This window comes from Engraulis encrasicolus, chromosome 24 (genome assembly GCF_034702125.1).
Source record: "Engraulis encrasicolus isolate BLACKSEA-1 chromosome 24, IST_EnEncr_1.0, whole genome shotgun sequence".
Classification (NCBI taxonomy): Eukaryota; Metazoa; Chordata; class Actinopteri; order Clupeiformes; family Engraulidae; genus Engraulis; species Engraulis encrasicolus.
This window is the reverse complement of record NC_085880.1, coordinates 36,637,066-36,657,533: the sequence shown is the minus strand read 5'-3', so window position 1 is coordinate 36,657,533 and position 20,468 is coordinate 36,637,066. Positions and strand designations below refer to the sequence as shown.

General features: G+C 42.6%; 1 protein-coding gene across 3 annotated transcripts in view; it reads left to right on the top strand.

Annotated features, from left to right (window-relative positions):
• The window catches only part of vit (vitrin), a 45,229-nt gene extending 27,301 nt beyond the window's left edge, over positions 1-17,928 (top strand). For all 3 annotated transcript variants that reach the window (XM_063192321.1, XM_063192320.1, XM_063192319.1), the window contains 8 exons: positions 1,866-1,919; positions 2,762-2,809; positions 4,449-4,514; positions 5,384-5,531; positions 6,598-6,701; positions 9,490-9,716; positions 13,481-13,994; positions 17,725-17,928. In XM_063192321.1, the coding sequence (XP_063048391.1) occupies positions 1,866-1,919; positions 2,762-2,809; positions 4,449-4,514; positions 5,384-5,531; positions 6,598-6,701; positions 9,490-9,716; positions 13,481-13,994; positions 17,725-17,903 (1,340 nt within the window). In that variant the 3' untranslated portion in view covers positions 17,904-17,928. The remainder of the gene's footprint in view (positions 1-1,865; positions 1,920-2,761; positions 2,810-4,448; positions 4,515-5,383; positions 5,532-6,597; positions 6,702-9,489; positions 9,717-13,480; positions 13,995-17,724) is intronic.
• Positions 17,929-20,468: the final 2,540 nt, after the last annotated feature.

Genomic DNA, 20,468 nt, shown 5'->3' with positions numbered 1-20,468 from the left:
AGAGTAGAGTAGAGTAGAGTAGCATAGAGTAGAGTAGCGTAGACTGGAGTGGAGCAGCATACAGTAGAGTGCACAGTCCAGAAAAAATGAGGTAGAGTATCCAGGTAATTACCTAGTACAGGCCACATGGACACATGGGGGGATTCAATTGACACAGGTTAATACGTAGGTGTAATACATGTTAAGATGCAGATTTCAGAAAAATTCAAGATTTATTTATTTGGTCACAAAGGATTTTTTTCCTGGATGTTCACATAGGCTGCCAACATAACACACAGCGCAGATCTACAGACGCATGAAATATGTCATTTAACATCATAGTTATTCCACCAAATAGTTTTTTATTAGCTATAAAAGAATATGAACTTGATTTATTAGCATTTTTAAGGTATGAAAGCACTGCATCTGTTTTGTTGTTTTGATCACTTTCTGCAACCAAATACTGTAAATGAATATTTGGTATTTGGGAGAAATGTTAATGAATAAAACAACATTGTTTGTTTTGCTCACAAATAAAACTGCGAATAGTAAAATCAAAGAAACTGATATTTTCCAATGGTGACAAAGTATGTCACAAGGAAAAAATCCAAGTTAATACAGGTAAGTTTTTTTATTGATTGAATTGATTTTGTGTGACAGCCTTTAAAATGTTTGGCTTTCTTATAAGTGTGATAAGGCCTATTTCAATATGTGCGAAGGGCACAGATGGAAAAAGATGAATTTGTACCATGTGGATTTAGACTGCAGCTTTCCAACCCAGGCTGCCCGGTACTTGTTTTTGCTTGGATCTGACTCTTGGTGATAAATCATGGTTTACTGCATATGGTTTACACAACATTTCACAAAATCTGGTCTGTCTTCAACCAAATGAATGACTCTAAATAGCAGTGTGACTTATATTGAGGTGGAGATTGGAAGCTGGGGACCACAGTGGTATACAGTAAATAACATGCTGTGAGGTGGTTGCGTGTTAAACGAACGGTTTACAAATAACTTACAGCCTACAGGAACGGGAGCACACTCCTCATTCATGAGTCTCCAGTGATTCCACTAAACATGTTATAAAATAATATAAGCTTGGTTATTAGCATTACTTCGATGTGTCAAAGCACTGCACCTGTCGTATGCTGCTGCTTATTTTTATGCAAAGTAAATGACATAGTGTGAGGTGTGAAGTGTGAGGTTGAATGAATTAAGTTTACACACAAAACTTGCATAGATGTCCAAGGAATATCTGCACACTTCTTATTCATGAGAGTTTTCCATTTTCATCCAGGCATCCAGATTTTTGTGTTTTAGCATCTCCATGCCAGAGGTGAATTTCTCAAAACCAAAGTTGCTTACTACATTAGCTACTTTGTTGTTTTCAATGCATTTTCCCATTGGCAACTACCGAAGTTGCTAACAGGCTAACAACTTCTCTTTTGAGAAACTCACCCCAGTACCACTGAACAAGCTCTGAATCCGGAGAGGCAAGAAAAGCCACACACGCACGTACCACAAGTGGCAAAGATGCAAATGGCATCCTGTCACAGTCTTCAGGAAATTACAGGCCATCCACATTTGTTTCTGCATGGGGCATCGTCTTAACATTCAAATGAGTTGGGTTTCCTGAATGGAACTGTTTTGAGTATGCTTGCGTAAATAAATAAATAAAATGTGGCAAAAGCTGCAATTGCTATCCCAGAGCCACAATGATGGGAGATCAAAAATTGACAGAAAAGAATAGAGGCCAAAAGACGTTTTTGACTCCGTCTCTTAAACTCTTGTCTGTAATTTTCCCACGGTTTGATTAAAGATGATGTCTCTTTCTTCTTCTTGCCCTCCTTCCTGTCACTCTGTCTTTCTTTTCCCCGCACATCAAGGCACTGAGGCAGATGCCGGGCGTAAATCATTCCCTGAGATGACACACACCAGGGGTAAGTATCGCTGATATACTGTATTGCTGTGTTGGCAACCCTTTCATGCTCATTGAAGTCCATACAGTACATGCCGGAGCCAGGCCTTCACCGGGCTAGTAGGCACACTCCTCTCAGGATATACTGTTGGTAACGGTCATAAAATAATGTGGAACTTGTGCAGCTTATCTTGACCAAAGCAGATGCGAAACACTCATGGCATTTTTATAAAGTTTTTCCTTGCCATACACTCGAAGATACAAAAGGCGAAGTCATACTCAAACTCACAAGAAGATATGCACATATCCAGCCAGAGCCAGGCACCCGTCACACTGTTGCACTGTAATAAAACCTTTAACTTCCCTCAAATGAACCCTGGATCATGGGGGAACTTCAACGTTCTCTGAAGCAACTTAGCATTCTGGGAAGAGCCACAAAGTTCCTTTTAGGGGCTCATCCACAATATCAATCAAAGGATCCTCAAATAACCTTTGAAGAACCTTCAAGAAAACCCCAGAGTTCTTCCCTTTGAGAACGTTTAGGTTCCTCAAAGAACTTCTTGGGGTTCCTCCACAGGGGCAAACTGACGGCTCTTCTGGGAACGTTTCTATAGTGTGTACAGTTAGCTACTTCCTGACTAAACTAAACACCACTCGTCAACACCTTGCCATACCCTGGCTATACTAATGTTGTTTTGCTTTTCTTGTTCTATGTTACATTACATATTTATGTCTACATGCTAATGTATTCTTTTCTAAGCTACTATAAAATGAAATGTAATGTAATATGCAAGCTGGCTATGCATTTTGGCGTAGTGCTCCAGCTCCTCTAACTCAAGCTTGCAAATGCTGTTGTTGCCACAGTGGAGCCGCTGGATGCCTGGAGGACTGATCTATCCCCATATGATCAAGGTGAGGTGGCTTGGGCTAGTTACTAATGAAATATCCTGAACCCTTCTGACTGCATCAATCATGTCCCCGTCCCCAACATTCAGAGTCCCCTTGCATGTTCCAGCCATTTTTCAGTTTACTGGGATAACGAAGGAGAATATACTATAGTACATCTGTCAGGTCCATTCAAGAAGACAAGACAATTATGAATGCAATTTCTTTATATTGAAAAAAATATGAATAGGATTTGGTGGTATGGCTCTGTTCAGAAGAGTCCCCTGGTTTTCCATAAGCACCGTGTAAAGCAGAGATCCGGGGATGGCAGCAGCACAGGGAGTGAGGTGTGCGGAGAGTTGATTAGCTGATCTAGAACACCTGAGACAAATCAGAAGCAGCAACTACTTGGCCTGGCCAGAACTAATGCTGACGCTAAGGTACCACTCTGAGGTCTATTATGCAGTCAGCTTCTTTGAGACTGCTTCCAACAGAACACATGAAGTAAACTGTTTCATGGAGTGATGGTGACACAGGCAGTGCAAGTGCCATATCAGCAACCAGAGGGTTGCAGGTCCGAGCTCTGATCCACCTGACCCCATTGATGTGTCTGTAGCCCCTTAACATGCACAGATCCATCACTGGAACGTTTTAATAGTTGCTTAAAAACGTAACTACCATAGTACTACACCACTATGACAGTGCACAAGTAATACATTGTAATACATTACGACTTGGTCATTGCCATTCTGGTAACAGTTAATTTATAACAGGGACTGTGGGGAAGCAAGATACTTAACACCAAATTGCTCCTGGTGGCAGTTTGGCACCCTGCATGGCAGCCTCTTGCACCTGTGCGTGAATTGGTGAATGTGAGGCATTTACATTGTAAAGCACTTTGAGTCCTTGCTCCTACTTGGAGTAAAAAAGAGATATATAAATCAATAAACCGTGGCGTGTACATGGGGAAACAGGTGAGAGCCAGGTGGTGGGCAGGTGGTCTGGGGCCTATACTAAGGTGCTGTTTACACGTAGCTGGATATTTTTATATGTGGATATTTTTTTCTCCTGGTTGTATTGGTTTTGCATTGGTTTTGGCCTTCCGTTTCCACGTAGCAGATATTTAAAATCCAGGTATAAAAAGCAGGAGAAAAAAATATCCAGTTTAGGGGGCTGAAACGCATTTGTTACAATGGAGGATTTATTTTTATCCACATGTTGCGTTTACACCTAACAGAAGAAAAAAATACCCTGCTAAAAAATATCCAGCTACGTGGAAACAGCACCTTAGAAGCTGGTTCAGGAGTAAACCATGTGTGCCCCGCCGTGGCTCTAACGGTAGGGCACTACGCTGCTATGCCAGCGACCTGGGTTCGATTCCGACCCGAGTCATTTGCCGACCCCTCCCCATCTCTCTCCTCTCTCCTCTCTACCTCTACTACTGTCCTATCATCAATAAAGTTGAAAAGACAAAAAAAAGGAGTAAACCAGGTGAAGTTAAGAGGCAAATCATCTAATTGAAAATCTTACAAGATTCCAAGATAATGAGCACTCCAGGCTCTTCTATTAGATGATTTACCTCTTAACTTAATCTGGTTTACTCCTGAACCAGCATCTTAGTCCACCCCTTTGATCTCTAATGCCTCATCTCTTCTCCGCCCTGCAGGCCTCAATGTACGCGAGCAGGACTCCTTGCCCATAGCCCCTGAGCCCGTCTCCCAGGGAGATCCAAGTATGTATGACAATTTACTACATTACACCGTCCCTTGTATGGCATGCCTCAGTGTCTGTTCTGTTTTAATCAATTAGTCATTTTCACAAACCTCAAACCTGCTTCAAATGTATTGAAATGTTCAGTGTTCAAATGTGTCTGACATTACATGTAAAGGGTCAGTTGTTGCTAAATTGTGTGTGTGTGTGTGTGTGTGTGTGTGTGTGTGTGTGTGTGTGTGTGTGTGTGTGTGTGTGGGTGTGGGTGTGTGTGTGTGTGTGTGTGTGTGCGGTTACTGTCAATGTCTTTAGGCCTATATGTGTCTAGGTTCACTGCACATTGGAGACTGGTCAAACGCAATTTCAAACTTCTGTGTTAAACCTGTTACATAGATTTATGACAATAAAGTACACCTGACTGACTTGACTTAATTAACCTCTGGGTGTTACAGGGTCTGTGACCATTTTATTATTACTTTATGTATTTTAGTGGTGTGCATTGACACAGCCCTTATGATTCGACACGATTATGATTCAGGAGGTGACCATTCTATTCGAATCAATTCAGTTTGATTCTACGATTCATTGCATTTCTACTGAAGCAAGGCAAATTTTTCTTCTGTCATGAGGCAATGCAAACAGATACTGAACAGCATTTTATTGGCTGTTGTGTGTATCAGGGACTGTAGCTTTCAATGCTTTGAAGTGTTTTAACTTAATTGAAAAGTTAATTTGCTCCAGAAATTACCACAAAAGTAATTGAAACTTTAAAAAATATGATGCACCGATTATGGCATTTGCTGAATCGATTATTGTTCTGCCTCGCATTACGATGCGTTGCCGAATCGATTATTGTTGACACCACTTATCTATTTGTTGGTTCATTTTCAGACTGTAAAGTGGACATTGCCTTCCTGATGGATGGCAGCTGGAGCATTGGGAAGAGGCGATTTAAGATCCAGAAGGACTTCCTGGTAGATGTGTCCCAAGCGTTGGATGTTGGTTTGGCTGGTCCCATAATGGGAATCATCCAGTATGGGTATGTGTGTTGTCTCGGCTTTTACATTACATTACATTACATTACATTTGGCAGACACTTGATAACCAAAGCGACTTACAAGCGAGGACATAATCATAGCCAACATCACTAGCAGATACTAAGTGCACAGGAAATATACAGAACAACAAGTGCAAATGCAAAGAAGTGTCATTTTTTTTAAGTAAAGTAGAGTACACACACACATACACATGCCAAGAGTCTGGCCTGGGGCTAGGGCAGCTCAAGCATATAGTCACGAAAGTCTTTACTTGCTTCTTGAAAGCTGCAAGAGACGTGCTTAGTCTTGCTGCTTCTATACATACTGTACTGTACATTTCCAAAATACATCAATAGTCTGTGTACCCATTTGACCCGTCATTATTACCTCTCTAAATAGGCAAATGGATTGGCAATTGCAAGCAAGCCCATGAATAGATGGGATTGTTTTACTTCAGATACACATCAGAATGCTACTACAGCATGTATACTGTAAAAAGCCAAGTTTCGGAAAAGCTGAAACATTTGCCCAATCACTGAAGTGTCTTTCTAGAAAAAAAAACAGTACGGTTGCAGTGTTGTTCATTCAACACGCAGACGGTGGAATTCGATCCCTCCCTCTCAGTGTTGTTTTAACACGGCAACATTTATTGTGTCTGGACACGTTCCAGCGTCGAAATCTCAACAAAATGGGGGCCAGGCCTCGTCCCGTACTGCAGGGGAAGGTTCCCAGACCGACCGAGGGTCTGTGTCATCACCTGTGGGGCCGGTCTGGAGGGAGTCTTAGCTTTGTTGTAGCTTAAGCAAACCATCTGAGAGACACATGCTTGGCAGACAGCTTGACTGCAGCCCCAGAGGCAGTAAAACATCAAACGTTTGGGCTCTTCAGGGTTGTGGTGGGGTTGGTGGTGGTGGTGCGAAGTTGACTTTTGGGGTGGGGTGCGCTTGTCAGTCTAATAGGTTTCCTACGGTGCTGTATGTATTGACATCCACCCCCATCTGCCCCCACCACCACCCCACCGCTTACCTCTTCCATGTTGATACCCTGTTGTCACCCCCCCTCTGGCAGAGATGACCCGGTGACAGAGTTTAGCCTGAGGGCCTACTCCAGCTCCCGGGAGCTTAAGCCAGCTGTGGACAAGATTACCCAGAAGGGAGGCCAGTCCAACGTGGGTGAGTGCCTTATTAAACGGATAAAAAGGAGAAAGACGGGGGGGGATGGAGTAGTAGACTAAAGGTCCCGCTCCTATCTACAGTGGTAACAAAAGGCTCTTTTCCACTGACGGCTTTCTGGTTACAGCTGCCTACAGCTCCACACAGCGCACCTCCAAGTTTTGTTTTACGTTCGAGCTGTGTCGTGCCCAATCGAAAAGCAAAAAGTGGTGTGTCAAGCTGTAGGTCTACCAGAAAAGCGGCAGTGGAAAAGAGCCTTAAGATGACGACAACTTTGACTTCGAACTTTTGAAATCGTAATTACTTAAGTGCAGTGTTACCACTGGGGGTGCGTGAGCACACTACAGGGGGTATGTGGAAAAATTTAGTAATAACAAATATATTGAGCTTAGTCACATTGGGATAGCGGAAGAGGTACAGGTCATCCATGATGAAAAAAGTTCTTTAGAATGTTCTTTAGAAGGTGCAGATGTGATTCCTCCTGTTCATCGTTGGCAAGTGTTAACGGAAATGTCTTTTAAGTTGTAGTTATCTTTATAGTTACCGTTGTAGTTGATGTAAACAGGCCTTGGCCAAGCAGATAAGAGGTCTCAGGCCTGGGGGCCACATGTGGCCCGCATGAGACATTTCATCTGGCCCACAGATACTCTTTACAACAAAGACGACTTTTACTCTCACACAACACTCTTAAAATGGCCACCCAAGACACAGGGTTTGAGTTTGTTTTAGTTTTTTTTTAATGGCCTTTATTATGACAGTATGAGAGGAGACAGGAAACGGTTGTGAGAGAGGGATGGGGTAGGGCTGGGAAATGACCGTGGACGGACTCGAACTGGGGTCCCCATGGGCAATCTAAGCCCAAATGTGGGGGACTTTGCACGCTGCACCACAGCGCCACCCCCCAGGGTTTGAGGTTAACCAAGTACGTAGGTTACTGTATTGGCTCATCTAAATACATTTCATTGCAACGTCGTGCAGGAATTAAATAGCCAACAAGGGCCCGTATGCTTTATGGTATTGACACAGTTAAACTTGTATTTTTTTCGCACACCTCAGATGGCAGGTGCGTTGGGTCACTCGGCAGACAATTTGGAAAAACTCCTGCACACTGACCATTTCGCTGTTTGCTTTAATACACAACTACCAAAACGTTGTGTATTAAAGGAAGCCTTTTTTAAATTGTTATTGACACTGGCTAGTCAAGTTATCAATATCCTAAACCAGTGGTAGGGAACCTACTCCCCCACTCGTCCTAAACCGATCGTGAAACGTGGGCCAAAGCCATTGGCCTGAAGCCGAGGGACTCTACGGTGCCACTGATGAAATCCAATGCGATAATGTGTGAGAAGCATGCCACTCTTCCAGGCAGGAGATTGTTTTTTTTGTGTGTGTGTGTGCAAACGTTATGGGTAGAAAGGGAAAGCCTACAATTATCACATGGTAGAGATGGCCCTTTTTTACTATCCCACACACACCATGTCAACTAGGAATTAAATCTAAATTTGATGCAGGAACTGTTCAGTAAATTACATGTTTGGTAGGTCGTGAGGTGATTTTTTATTTTTTTTTCTCCTCTTCTATTCTCCCTTAGTTAGGAGAAGCTGACCAAATTCTTGAGCTGCATCCACCCAGGGGGTTATATACTGGCAGGGCCGGATTAACACACAGTCTAGATATGGCTGGAGCCTAGGGCCCCCCGCCACCTGCCAAGGGGGCCCCCAGTTGGCCAAGGGGGGGGGACAAAATCAACGTAATTGGAAATATGTGACAAAATGCTGTATTAATAACTTAGTCAGTCGTGTCAGGCACAGTTTTAAATCTTATTAATTAATGGTTTGGAATAATGATGCTGTCTCCATAATTTTGTGAAGAATGTGTCTTCCATGGGGGCCTACAGGAACCTGTAGCCTAGAGGCCCCGGGCCATCTTAATCCGGTCCTGTGTAGTGGTGGTGGTGACACTTTGCCATCTTGGTGGTGGATGTCTGCTCTGCTCTGCTCTGCTTTGCGGCATCCGTGCTAGGCGCCACTCACAGCTGTGCCTCCTCCTTTAACCAGAGACACTTTAGGACCGACACGAATAACGGGAAGCTTGTGGGATTCCTCTCAACCCAAAATGAAATGTGCCCCCCCCCCCCCCACACAAATACTAGGGCAGCTACACATCATTCTGAAGTGTTTGTGTGTCAAGACTGGTGCTTTGTAGGTGAAAATAGGCTAAATAAGAGGACATAAAAAATGACTATTGCTTCTACTCTAGAGCAGTGTTTCCCAACCTTTTTTGTCTTGCGTACCCCCTAAGCCTCTTAGTTGTGCCATGAGTACCCCCTAATTAATTTTCTATATCATTTTCTCTGTCCTGATGTGGCTGCTCCATACATTTGTTATAATAATAACACTTTTCCAAGTACCCCCTGCAATGTGCTCGCGTACCCCTAGTGGTACACGTACCCCTAGTGGTACACGTAGCCCTGGTTGGGAAACACTACTCTAGAGAGGCAGTGATCAAGCAACCTGTAGGTCTCCCACAGCCACCCCATTTGAAACCTATGAAGCATGAATGTTTTCATGCCTTGCATGGAGAATGAATTTAGAAAAAAAAGTTACAATTTTACGACATGAATGTTTTTTTTCTTGTATTGTGGAGATATGCAGGTTGTTTTTTTCTATGTGTCCAGATAGTCATGTAGTTGTGGCAGAGAGAGGAGATAACCAGAGTCTAGTAGGCCTAACACTGCTCAGTCTGATGACAGATATGATCTGATGCTGCCCCCTGCTGTTCAAAATAGGTAAGGCCCTGTCCTACATCAACAAGCACTACTTCAGTGATGCCAACGGCAACCGTGGCGGTGCGCCCAACGTGGCGGTGGTGCTGGTGGACGGCTGGCCAACTGACAAGGTGGAGGAGGCCTCGCGGCTCGCCAGGGAATCAGGAATCAACATCTTCTTTGTCACCATCGAAGGCCCAGATGAGAACGAGAAGGAAAACGTGGTGGAGCCTAACTTTGTGGATAAGGTATGAATGATGAACAGTTCGGTTTCGATCAGACTTGTAAAAAGTAGAAGAACACTCATAGTAGGCTTCAAAGGAAAGAAGTCTACCGCACACATTCTTGACTTTATGCTCGTTTTATTAGAGCGAACAGTTCCATGCACAGCTCCTAGGTGCTGGTAGATGCAGGAATGTTCAATACTTCAAAGGATAGAAGTCTACCGCACACATTATTGACTTTATGCTGATTTTATTAGAGCGAACATGGTGCATGGAACTTTTAACTGTTAAATGACTCATAGTAGGCTATTACAAAGTTGAAACCATGCAATATCATACCACTAGTGTTGTAATTATATTTGTAAGAGGGTTTCTACTTCGACTTTATTCAACTCAGGTTTTGATTCATGTTTTGCTTCAACATACATTCATTCTTTTTATATGTATTTTATATAATGTGGTACTGTGCTGACTGCCCGCTGGAATTTGGCGAACTCAACAATTTGGCTTACTTGTAAAATAGTTCACATTACAAGATCAGGAGAACAATGTGGGATTATGAATGAATGCCTCTGATTGTGGTACAGGTTTTGGACCTTGTCTTATGGTCTAATCCAATAGTGCCACCAAAGCTCAAAATGTTAGTTGTGTTGCTGAGCCAATACTTCCATGAGACTCTCCCATGACCTCGCACAAAGATGCACGGTAAATCGTGCAGTGCTCATTCACACTATTCATCTCTTTTTAAGTATAAAACCTACACTACAAAACTATATACTGTATATACAGTGCCCTCCATAATTATTGGCACCCCTGGTTGAGATGTGTTAAAAGCCTTAAAATAAATTCAGTGTTTATTGCAGAAGAATACTGTCACACTGAAAATTGTAGGAAAATGTAGCCTTCAACTCAAATGAATTGTAAGAAAATAAAAAAATCCCTGACTAAAAAATAATTATTTTTCATTAAATCACCTGTTCCACAATTATTGGCACCCTTAACAATTCCCATGAAATAAATATAATTGAAGCATTTCTGTCATTTCTACAGTAGTTTACAAAGTTTACCAGAGTATGTAGGAACATTTAATTAGTAATTCATCACTTCCTGTTTCCCTGGGGTATAAATATGACGTGACACCGAGGCCATTTCTCTTATCCACTCTTAAACATGGGAAAGACAAAGGAACACAGCATACAAGTGAGGCAGATGTGCGTCGACCTTCACAGGTCAGGCAGAGGCTACAAGAAGATCGCCACTCAACTGCAGCTGCCCATATCCACTGTGAGAGGAATAATTAAGAAGTTCAAAACAACTGGAACAGTGGTAAACAAGCCTGGACGAGGACCCAAGTTTATTTTGCCACCACGCACAGTGAGGAGGATGGTAATAGAAATCAAAAGATCTCCAAAGCTCACTGTTACAGAATTACAACAAATGGTAGCATCCTGGGGTCACAAAGTCTCCAAATCAACCATCAGGCGCTGTCTACACGCCAACAAGCTGTTTGGGAGGCATGCACGGAGAAAACCTTTCCTCACTCACAATCATAAACGAAAGCGTCTGGAGTTCGCCAAGCGGTATTGGGGCTTCAACTGGGACCGTGTGCTTTGGTCAGATGAGACCAAGATTGAGCTTTTTGGCAACAAACACTCTAAGTGGGTCTGGCGTACCACGAAAGATGCGCATGCTGAAAAGCACCTCATACCCACTGTGAAGTATGGGGGTGGGTCAGTGATGCTGTGGGGCTGTTTCGCTTCCAAAGGCCCTGGGAACCTTGTTAGGGTGCATGGCATCATGAATGCTTTGAAATACCAGGACATTTTAAATCAAAATCTGTTGCCCTCTGCCCGAAAGCTGAAGCTGGGTCGTCACTGGGTCTTTCAGCAAGACAATGACCCTAAACATATGGCCAAATCTACACAGAAATGGTTCACCAGACCCAAAATCAAGCTCCTCCCATGGCCATCTCAGTCCATTGAGAACCTGTGGGGTGAGCTGAAGAGGAGAGTACAGAGGAGAGGACCCAGGTCTCTGGATGATTTAGAGAGATTCTGCAAAGAGGAATGGCTGAAGATCCCTCTTTCTGTCTTTTCCCATCTTGTGAAACATTATAGGAGAAGATTAGGTGCTGTTTTGTTGGCAAAAGGGGGTTGTACAAAATATTAACACCAGGGGTGCTAATAATTGTGACACACATTATTTGATGTCAAATAATTATTTCTTTATGTGGGATTTTTTCCCCACTGAATAAATGCACTTGTATTGAAGGTTGGATTTTTCTCTTTTTTTCCATTAAGGTCCCATATTATTTAGAAAAAAAATAAAATAATTGGAAGCTAAAAAACACATCTCAACCAGGGGTGCAAATAATTATGGAGGGCACTGTATACAGTCAAGAATAGTGCCAAAGTCAAATTGAAGTGGTATTTCAAGATGCAAAGAGTGGGGACCATATACAGCATGCTAAGGCTAGTGTTAAAGGGGTATGCCACTATTTTGGGCTTAATACAGTTAAAATCGTTGGCCAGGGTTTATAAAGGTGGTAAAGTGTCTTATGTTTCATGTAAGCCGTTGTCTTGCTTTAAGACAAGTTAAAAGAGGGAGCATGTCGCTAAGCTAGTGAAAGTCAATGGATCCGTGTAGCATGCTACAATGCTACACGGATGCATTGACTTTCACTAGCTTAGCGACATATTCCCTATTTTAACTTGTCTTAAAGCAAGACAACGGCATACATGAAACATAAGACACTTTACCACCTTTATAAACCCTGGCCAACGAGTTTAACTGTATTAAGCCCCAAAATAGTGGCATACCCCTTTAACACTAGCCTTAGCATGCTGTATATGGTCCCCACTCTTTGCACTTTAACGCTTAACATGAAAAATATGACACCTTACCACCTTTATAAACCCCAGCCAACGATTTTAACTGTATTAAGCCCCAAAATAGTGGCATATCCCTTTAATAGTGATTAGTGTTGAATGAACTCATCTGTGAAAATGTACTGTGTGCAGGAGTAGGCTGAGGATTCTGCCCTTTCAAGTCCCCCACAGTGACTATCTTCCATATTTGAAGAGTTCAGGTGCAAACCCCCCTAAGTGCCTTTTCAGAAAATAATCTTAATTCATTTTTATTTGATACAAAGCTATCAAAATTGCATATTTTTTTATTTTATTTCTGCAATATAACTATTTATATGTATTATCAAGTACATGACCAAACAAATCAACAACGGGGTTCTCTAAAAATATAGAAGTGCAGGTCTTCAGAAATGGAGTTAGGGGGTTTTGCATCTGAACTATAGTGAAGTGAAATCGAAAGTGAAAGCCCACTTGTGAAACTTCTATTGTCATTGTGACACAGCACACCACAGCACACAAGTGCATACTACTGCTCACAGCAAAATTGCATTTATGCCTCACCATGCAAGAGGGCAGCTCCAAACGGCAACCCAAAGGAGCAGTGTGATGGGACGGTACCATGCTCAGGATACCTCAGTCACGGAGGAGGATGAGGGAGAGTTCTGGTTAATTACTACCCCCAGTAATCAAACCTGCAACCTTTGGGCTACAAGCCTGACACCCTAACCACTTACCCATGACTGCCCTTAGTGACTGTCTTTCATATTTCCATAAGGACTGTCAGACATATTCCCATGGTGACTGTCAGACATATTCCCATGGTGACTGTCAGACATATTCCCATGGCGACTGTCCTCCATGTTTTCATAGTGACTGTCTTTCATCCTGTTTCCATAGTGACCGTCTCTCCTATGTTTACAGGCTGTGTGCCGGACCAATGGCTACTACTCGATGTCGGTCCCCAGCTGGTTTGGGCTGCGCAAGGCCGTGCAGCCGCTCGTCAAGCGCGTGTGCGACACGGACCGGCTGATGTGCAGCAAGACCTGCCTGAACGCCAACGACATCGCCTTCGTCATCGACGGCTCCAGCAGCGTGGGCACGGGCAACTTCCGCACCGTGCTGCAGTTCGTGGCCAACGTGACGCGGGAGTTCGAGATCTCCGACACGGACACGCGCGTGGGCGCCGTGCAGTACACCTACGAGCAGCGGCTGGAGTTTGCGTTCGGCCAGTACAACGCCAAGTCGGAGCTGCTCAACGCCATCAAGCGCATCAACTACTGGAGCGGGGGCACCAGCACGGGGGCCGCCATCACATACGCCGCCGAGCAGCTCTTCAGCAAGTCCAAACCCAACAAGCGCAAGATCATGATCGTCATCACCGACGGACGCTCCTACGACGACGTCAGGGCGCCAGCGCTGGCTGTACATCGAAAAGGTGAGAAACGGGGGAAAGAAAGGAAACTTCAATGTGATATGTTAACACACAGAGGTCTTAGAAGTGAAATTCCATATTTCAGGTTAATGGACCCATGTCTGAAAGTATTTGTCTTTCTCAAGGGTTTGTCTACATCTGAGCCATTTTAAAACCTACCTCATCTGCCTTGCTGTAGAAAAAAAATAAAATGTAGACTTTATAATATACTATAATATAGACTGTAATGTGCAGTTATGGAACAATATATTCTACACCAGGGGTCAGGAACCTTTTTGGTGGAGAGAGCCATAAAAGCCACATTTTTTAAAAGGAATTTTCGTAAAAGCCCCCCCCATAAGGTCAGAAACACTGAATACAATTACAAACATGTATTTCATAATTTGCCCAACAATTTCAGAGTACTGGGTTATCCCTGTACTATGCATAACAGATATGAATCTCATCTAAAACAGTGTCATACATAGACCATCCTAAGGGTACTAAGAAATAGAAAAGCTAATATCTATTTTCTCTGTAAAGCTTTCCTGCATTTTTACACATTTTAAGATACCATGTCTCGTTTCAGCTCAATACAGAACCCATACTTTTCTAAATATGGGAGGAGTCTGTATTTCAAGGGACTGTTGGCAAGATCCAGTTCCCAAGAGCCAGATACAGTTCCCAAAAGAGCCACATGTGGCTCTAGAGCCATAGGTTCCTGACCCCTGTTCTACACCAAGCTGAAAGGGGATGCAGGGCAAAACAAGGCAAATGTAGTCACATAGGGCATTCTTGTAAAGAAAGTTGCTAAAAACTTAAGAGGAAAGTGTTGCTTCATTTTCTTACAGTGGGATGCTGGGATTGCGTAACAAGTATTCATACTCCTTTTGAACTTATCAAAATATTGCCACACTACAACCACAAACATAAAAAATAATATTAGCTTTATGTATACGGTAATACCAGCACAACGTTGCGCATAATTGTGATTTTTTTGTTGTTGTTTTTAATTCAATTTGATTTTAAACTTGCTTTGGAAAGGAGGTCAATCAAAAGTGTTGAGCCCATCTTTTTCTCCCTTTCCTCAACTTTCCGCAACTACTTCTCTTCAGATGTTGCCTGATGAGGGTTACTGACCTAATTACCGAGCAACGCTGTGTGTAATCAACTCTCTCAGTATAAATACAGCTGGTCTGTGATGGTCTCAGAGGTCTGTTAAAGGAGAACTCCAGACATTTTTTACATACAGTTGTATTGCTCCTGCATGCTACCATTGGCTTGTCAGGAGCCTACCTGAAAGTGCTACATTTTCATTGCAGACCAGTGGTTGTCAACCTTTATGGAAAAAAGCGGTCGCTTGACCTCATCACAAGCTTGCCCAAGGCCGCGCTTAGAATGAAAAAGTAAAATCCACTATTGCCCCCCATTTGCAACTGAGTGACCACCCCTCTCAGATGTCTCCTCTCAATACCCCCCAAGGGCTCCCTAACGCCTCCAAGGGGGGTGTAGAGGCCCGAATGCAAAACAGTGTTCTAGACCTTTCATACTGTATATTCGAGCAAGTTAACTTGAGGCATGGGTTGTTTACATAGTGTGTGAAACACCTTGATATACTTAAAATATCACCCCAAAAAAAGGTGTCCAATGTCAACAGTGCATATGAGTAGAGATGAGGAGAATCAAAACAGAGAATAAAAACATTGTGTTTGGTGTGAAAGTACCACTACCTCAGCCGCAACACCCCACCCCCACTGTCAAACCTGCTGGTACTGCCATAATGCCAGAGATTCTTTAAGTATATAGAGATATGCCAATGTAATAGGTTGCTATGGGCACCTAACATGACCAGGTTCCGGTCTGCCTAAAGTGGCGTGTCATAATGCTCCTAGCATTGAATAGAACAGTCCTTAGGTCTGCCTAGGTCTGCCTAAAGGGGGATCCCCCCCCCTCCCCCTTGCAATAATAGAACCCGGAAACAATGGGCCAATGGAACCTCTCTCTCTCTACTCTCTCTGATAATGCTCTCGCTGTGTCTCCCTTCAGCAGGGACGGGGAAGAGAGGAAGAGTTGATGTTGTAACGGACAACTCCTTTTTCTTCACCAGAAGTTGTCTGACAAATGCCCATTTCAACAGAGCACTGGTGGTCCACGACACAAGTGAAGTAGGGCTACTGGGCCACCAGGGGGCATCAAATGCATTTGGAATTACCTCTTAGTTTCAAAAAACACTGTATAGGCCCTTGGTCCCCAAACAAAGGCCCGCGAGACAAATCCGGCCTTGGCATGGCAAACATTTGGTCCGCTATGAGGTCAGAACAAATGAAAACATAACGGTTTGTGATTTTTGAGCCCTAAAACTTCTGTGAGTCATACTGTATCTCTCCAAAGCATTCACAGAGAGTTAGATCTTATGCTAACAGTTTCATAACAGACATTGACAAGAAGGGAAAACGTAAAAGTGAAAATCTGTTATCTGTCTATCTATCTATCTAACTTGTTTCTCAGGGGGTTGGGGGCGTTGGTTTTGCCCACAGCCTCACTTGCTCTACATAATTTGGCCCTTGGAGAAAAGTAATTGGAGACCACTGCAGTAGGCCTAATGGCAATGGTGGATGGCAATGGTACAAATATGAAACAATAAAGATATGCTAATACTACATATCAAATAAAGATTCATACAGTAGGTTCATAGGTTTCATAGCTGTACCAAGCATACAAGACTACAGGTTTAACATCATCTTATCTCATGTTGGATAAATTAATAACGACAGTAACCATCAGCAAGACTATAGTCCCACCTCCATAGAGAAATATGGGAGAAAACAGAGAGGAGAACACAAGAGAAGAATAAGGAAACACCATCGTAAACAAAATGGGTTTTGAATGACCAATTAAAATAGGCTTACTTATCATCATCATCATCAAGCCCTTATGTGACGGAGGTCATCTTGCACCTGTTCACCCCCCTCGGGGATCGAACGTGCGACCTCGTCAACTACAACGGTTCGGCAATGGGAGACACAGTACGATACCGCTGGGCAAAGAGACTAGTCTCTCGGCCCAACGGCACGAGACTGTATGAAGCTATCGGAGGGAGGTTTACCAACGTTCTACGCCAACTCTGTGCTAGTTTACCTCCGTTACACTCTCCCCCTTAAACCTCACTCTCATCCCGGGTCAGCGGCACCACTGTGACGGAGGTCATCTTGCACCTGTTCACTCCCCTCGGGGATCGAACGTGCGACCTCGTCAACTACAACGGTTCGGCAATGGGAGACACAGTACGATACCGCTGGGCCAAGAGACTAGTCTCTCGGCCCAACGGCACGAGACTGTATGAAGCTATCGGAGGGAGGTTTACCAACGTTCTACGCCAACTCTGTGCTAGTTAGCCTCCGTTACACTTAGTTCAGGTGAATCAGTTGACATCCTCGGTATTCCAATGGAAACGAATTAGCTGTGTTCAAGAGCAGACTGTCATGATAGTGGATATACTGTATACTGTAGCATACCACCTCGTAGTTCGACTTGCACTTTCGTCTGGACTGATAAACTATTGGGCAGCTGACGAAATGAACTCAGAAACTATGGTAGATGAGCCTCAACCCTCGTCAATTACAGACTTACTTCTGCATTTCAACAATGTTCACCAAGGTGACACAAAAAAAGGTTTGAAACTTCTGAATATTTGATGCAATCTCTTGGTGTTTCCAATAATGTGTATGCCCTTATTTGTTGTGTGATTTGTCAGGTGTAATCGCGTACTCCATTGGCATCGCGTGGGCCGCACAGGATGAGCTGGAGTACATCGCCACAGATCCGGACAAGGAGCACTCCTTCTTTGTGGACGAGTTTGACAACCTGTACAAGTTTGTGCCCAAGATCATACAAAACATCTGCCAGGAGTTCAACTCTCAACCCCGGAACTGAGCACAGAGGGGCATACTAAGAAGCTGGATCCGGAGTAAACCTGTGCAAGTTAAGAGGTAAATCATCAAATAGAAGAGCTTGGAGTCCTCCTTTGCTTATGAAAATGAGGACTCCATGCTCCTCTATTAGATTATTTACATTTACCTCTTAACTTAACCTGGTTTACTCCTGAACCAGTTTCTTAGTATAGGCCCCAGATCCGCTGGCTGGTGTCATTGTGGAAGATGGGGAGGGCATTATGGGACTCGGGAGTGGGACAGCCAACACAAACACGCCAACGAGACAGTCAGTGGTCTTGTTTACATGAGATATTTAATTCAGAATGAACTCAATTTAATTCTGAATAAAGCTTAATTCCGTTTTGAAAACGTCGTGTAAACACTTCACAATTCGGAATGAAATGAAAGTTAAATGTAAACTCGACGGAATTATTTCATTCGGAATTATTAATTCGGAATTCAAAACGTAATGTAAACATGGCCAGTGTCAGTGGAAAATAAAATACGGAATTATTACAGCTCCATTTTAACAGTACACTCTTACAGAATGTGCCCTGGAGTTGTGATTTTTAACACTCCATATGGGTATGTAGTTTAGGAGCAACAGGGTTAACATTAGGGTTAGTGTTAACAGATCACCATTGATGGAGAAAATGGTGAGATGTGGGATTGTATGTATTAGTTGCAAAGCTAATTTACATCGCTGTGGTATACTTGGAATGCTGCGCATTTATCTAGGAAAGACAAAAATAGTACTGAAGTTCAAAAGTAACTTAAAATAATGATGTAATTTAAATAAGAATTACAATGTGTAACTATTTTTTAACGCCATCTTTAGTAGGTTGACATTTTTTTGTGTCTCGATTTCAATGAAATTTTCAGGAACGCATTGAGAGTGTGCCAGATTTTTTAAATAGATTTGGGTTATCCGTATTTTTAAAATGAGTCTTCACCACTGTGATATTCACCAGTCTGAGTACTTGTAGTTCATTCGAAATGTGATCACAAATGACTGTGATATACAGAAATCATACAGATTTGACAGCAAAAACTAAGAAGCAGAGTGTTCAAAGTGTCAGTGATTCCCACGTGTAGCCTATTAATGGGAACTTAATGACAAATAGTGTAAATGCTAGAGCATCTTCTTGTCATATATAAGCTCATATTTAGTTTCACTTGCTCAGAAGAGACCATTTACGCATGCTTACCTAAATGGCCTTGACGGATATAACCCCTCTATTGCTATTAGATACCAATGCCAAAGCACACCTATTCTACTCAAAACGACATTTTCAACCTAATGTAATATGTGTTTTTGTAATTTTGTTGAGTTTGTACATATGCTTATTATATATTTTGGAAGTTGCAAAAATGCTTAATATTTTGATGCAATTTGTAATAAAAGAGATTACCTAAAAGAACTAATCTGGCTCTGTAACATTCCCTTACCATTGTGTGACAAATCTTGCCTTCACAAGTGCCATGGGTTAGCTGTTTTCTTTAGTTGGTCAGACACTTGGCTGTTACCATTTTCACCATGTTCAGCCTGTTTCACTCCTCCACAGCTTTCTTTGACAAAGATCATTTGTGTAACTTTCCATATTTTTTGGGGCTTTTTGACCTTTATTATTACATCACAGTATGACAGTAGACAGGAAATGATTTGGAGAGAGAGATGGGGCATTGCTGGGAAATGACCCCGGCTGGACTCGAACCGCGGTCCCTGTGGGCATGCAACCCAAATGTGGGGGGCTTAGCGTGCTGCGCCACAACGCTCCCCAACTCTCCATTTTTGTACTACACATTTCTGACTGTGGAGACACTGCCCATACTCTCCAGATAACCTCTTAAACCAATACTCAAATTCATAATAATGAAATCACTGGGATGTTGTTACAAGGTTTAACAAGAAATGTATTTCTAAAATAAATCAATCAATCAATCAATAAAATGTAAAGGTTGTGCTGCAACCTTTCAGCTATCCACCCACACATTTTTTTTGTTTTTTAATGAAAAGAGTCCCCAAACTGTTGCACTCCATTTACATTTTATTGCATTATAACAAAACAATGATATGCTGGACCAGGTGGAACTTGGACACCAAGCTTTCATTACATGCTGATGCTTAAAGATAATCACATTAACCCATCGATGCCTAAGGCACCTGCAAAAAAGGGTGCTGAATGCCTGAGCCCTTTTTAAGAAAAGCTGCCCTCAGCCTAGAAAAACCTAAATATTTCAGCTTCTGAAGCACATAAAAATATGCACTAAGTTGCATTGAAACGCTAAGACCCTCATCTTTCATTAGAATGTGTTCATTCATCTCAAACAAACAGAGATTTTTAATAAAGTTGTCTCAAATCTTATGAGTCTGGATTTTGGGTAATGCAGCTCCAGGTGCCAGGGCCAATGCTTTGCAACACAACATCAGGCATCAATGGGTTAAATGCAATTATGCAGTTGATAAATCATTACCAAATATCATTATCAATGATATATCATTATCGTTATAAAATATCATGTCATTACCTCGCTTCATGGGACTTTCTGGGACAGTTAGTTTTAC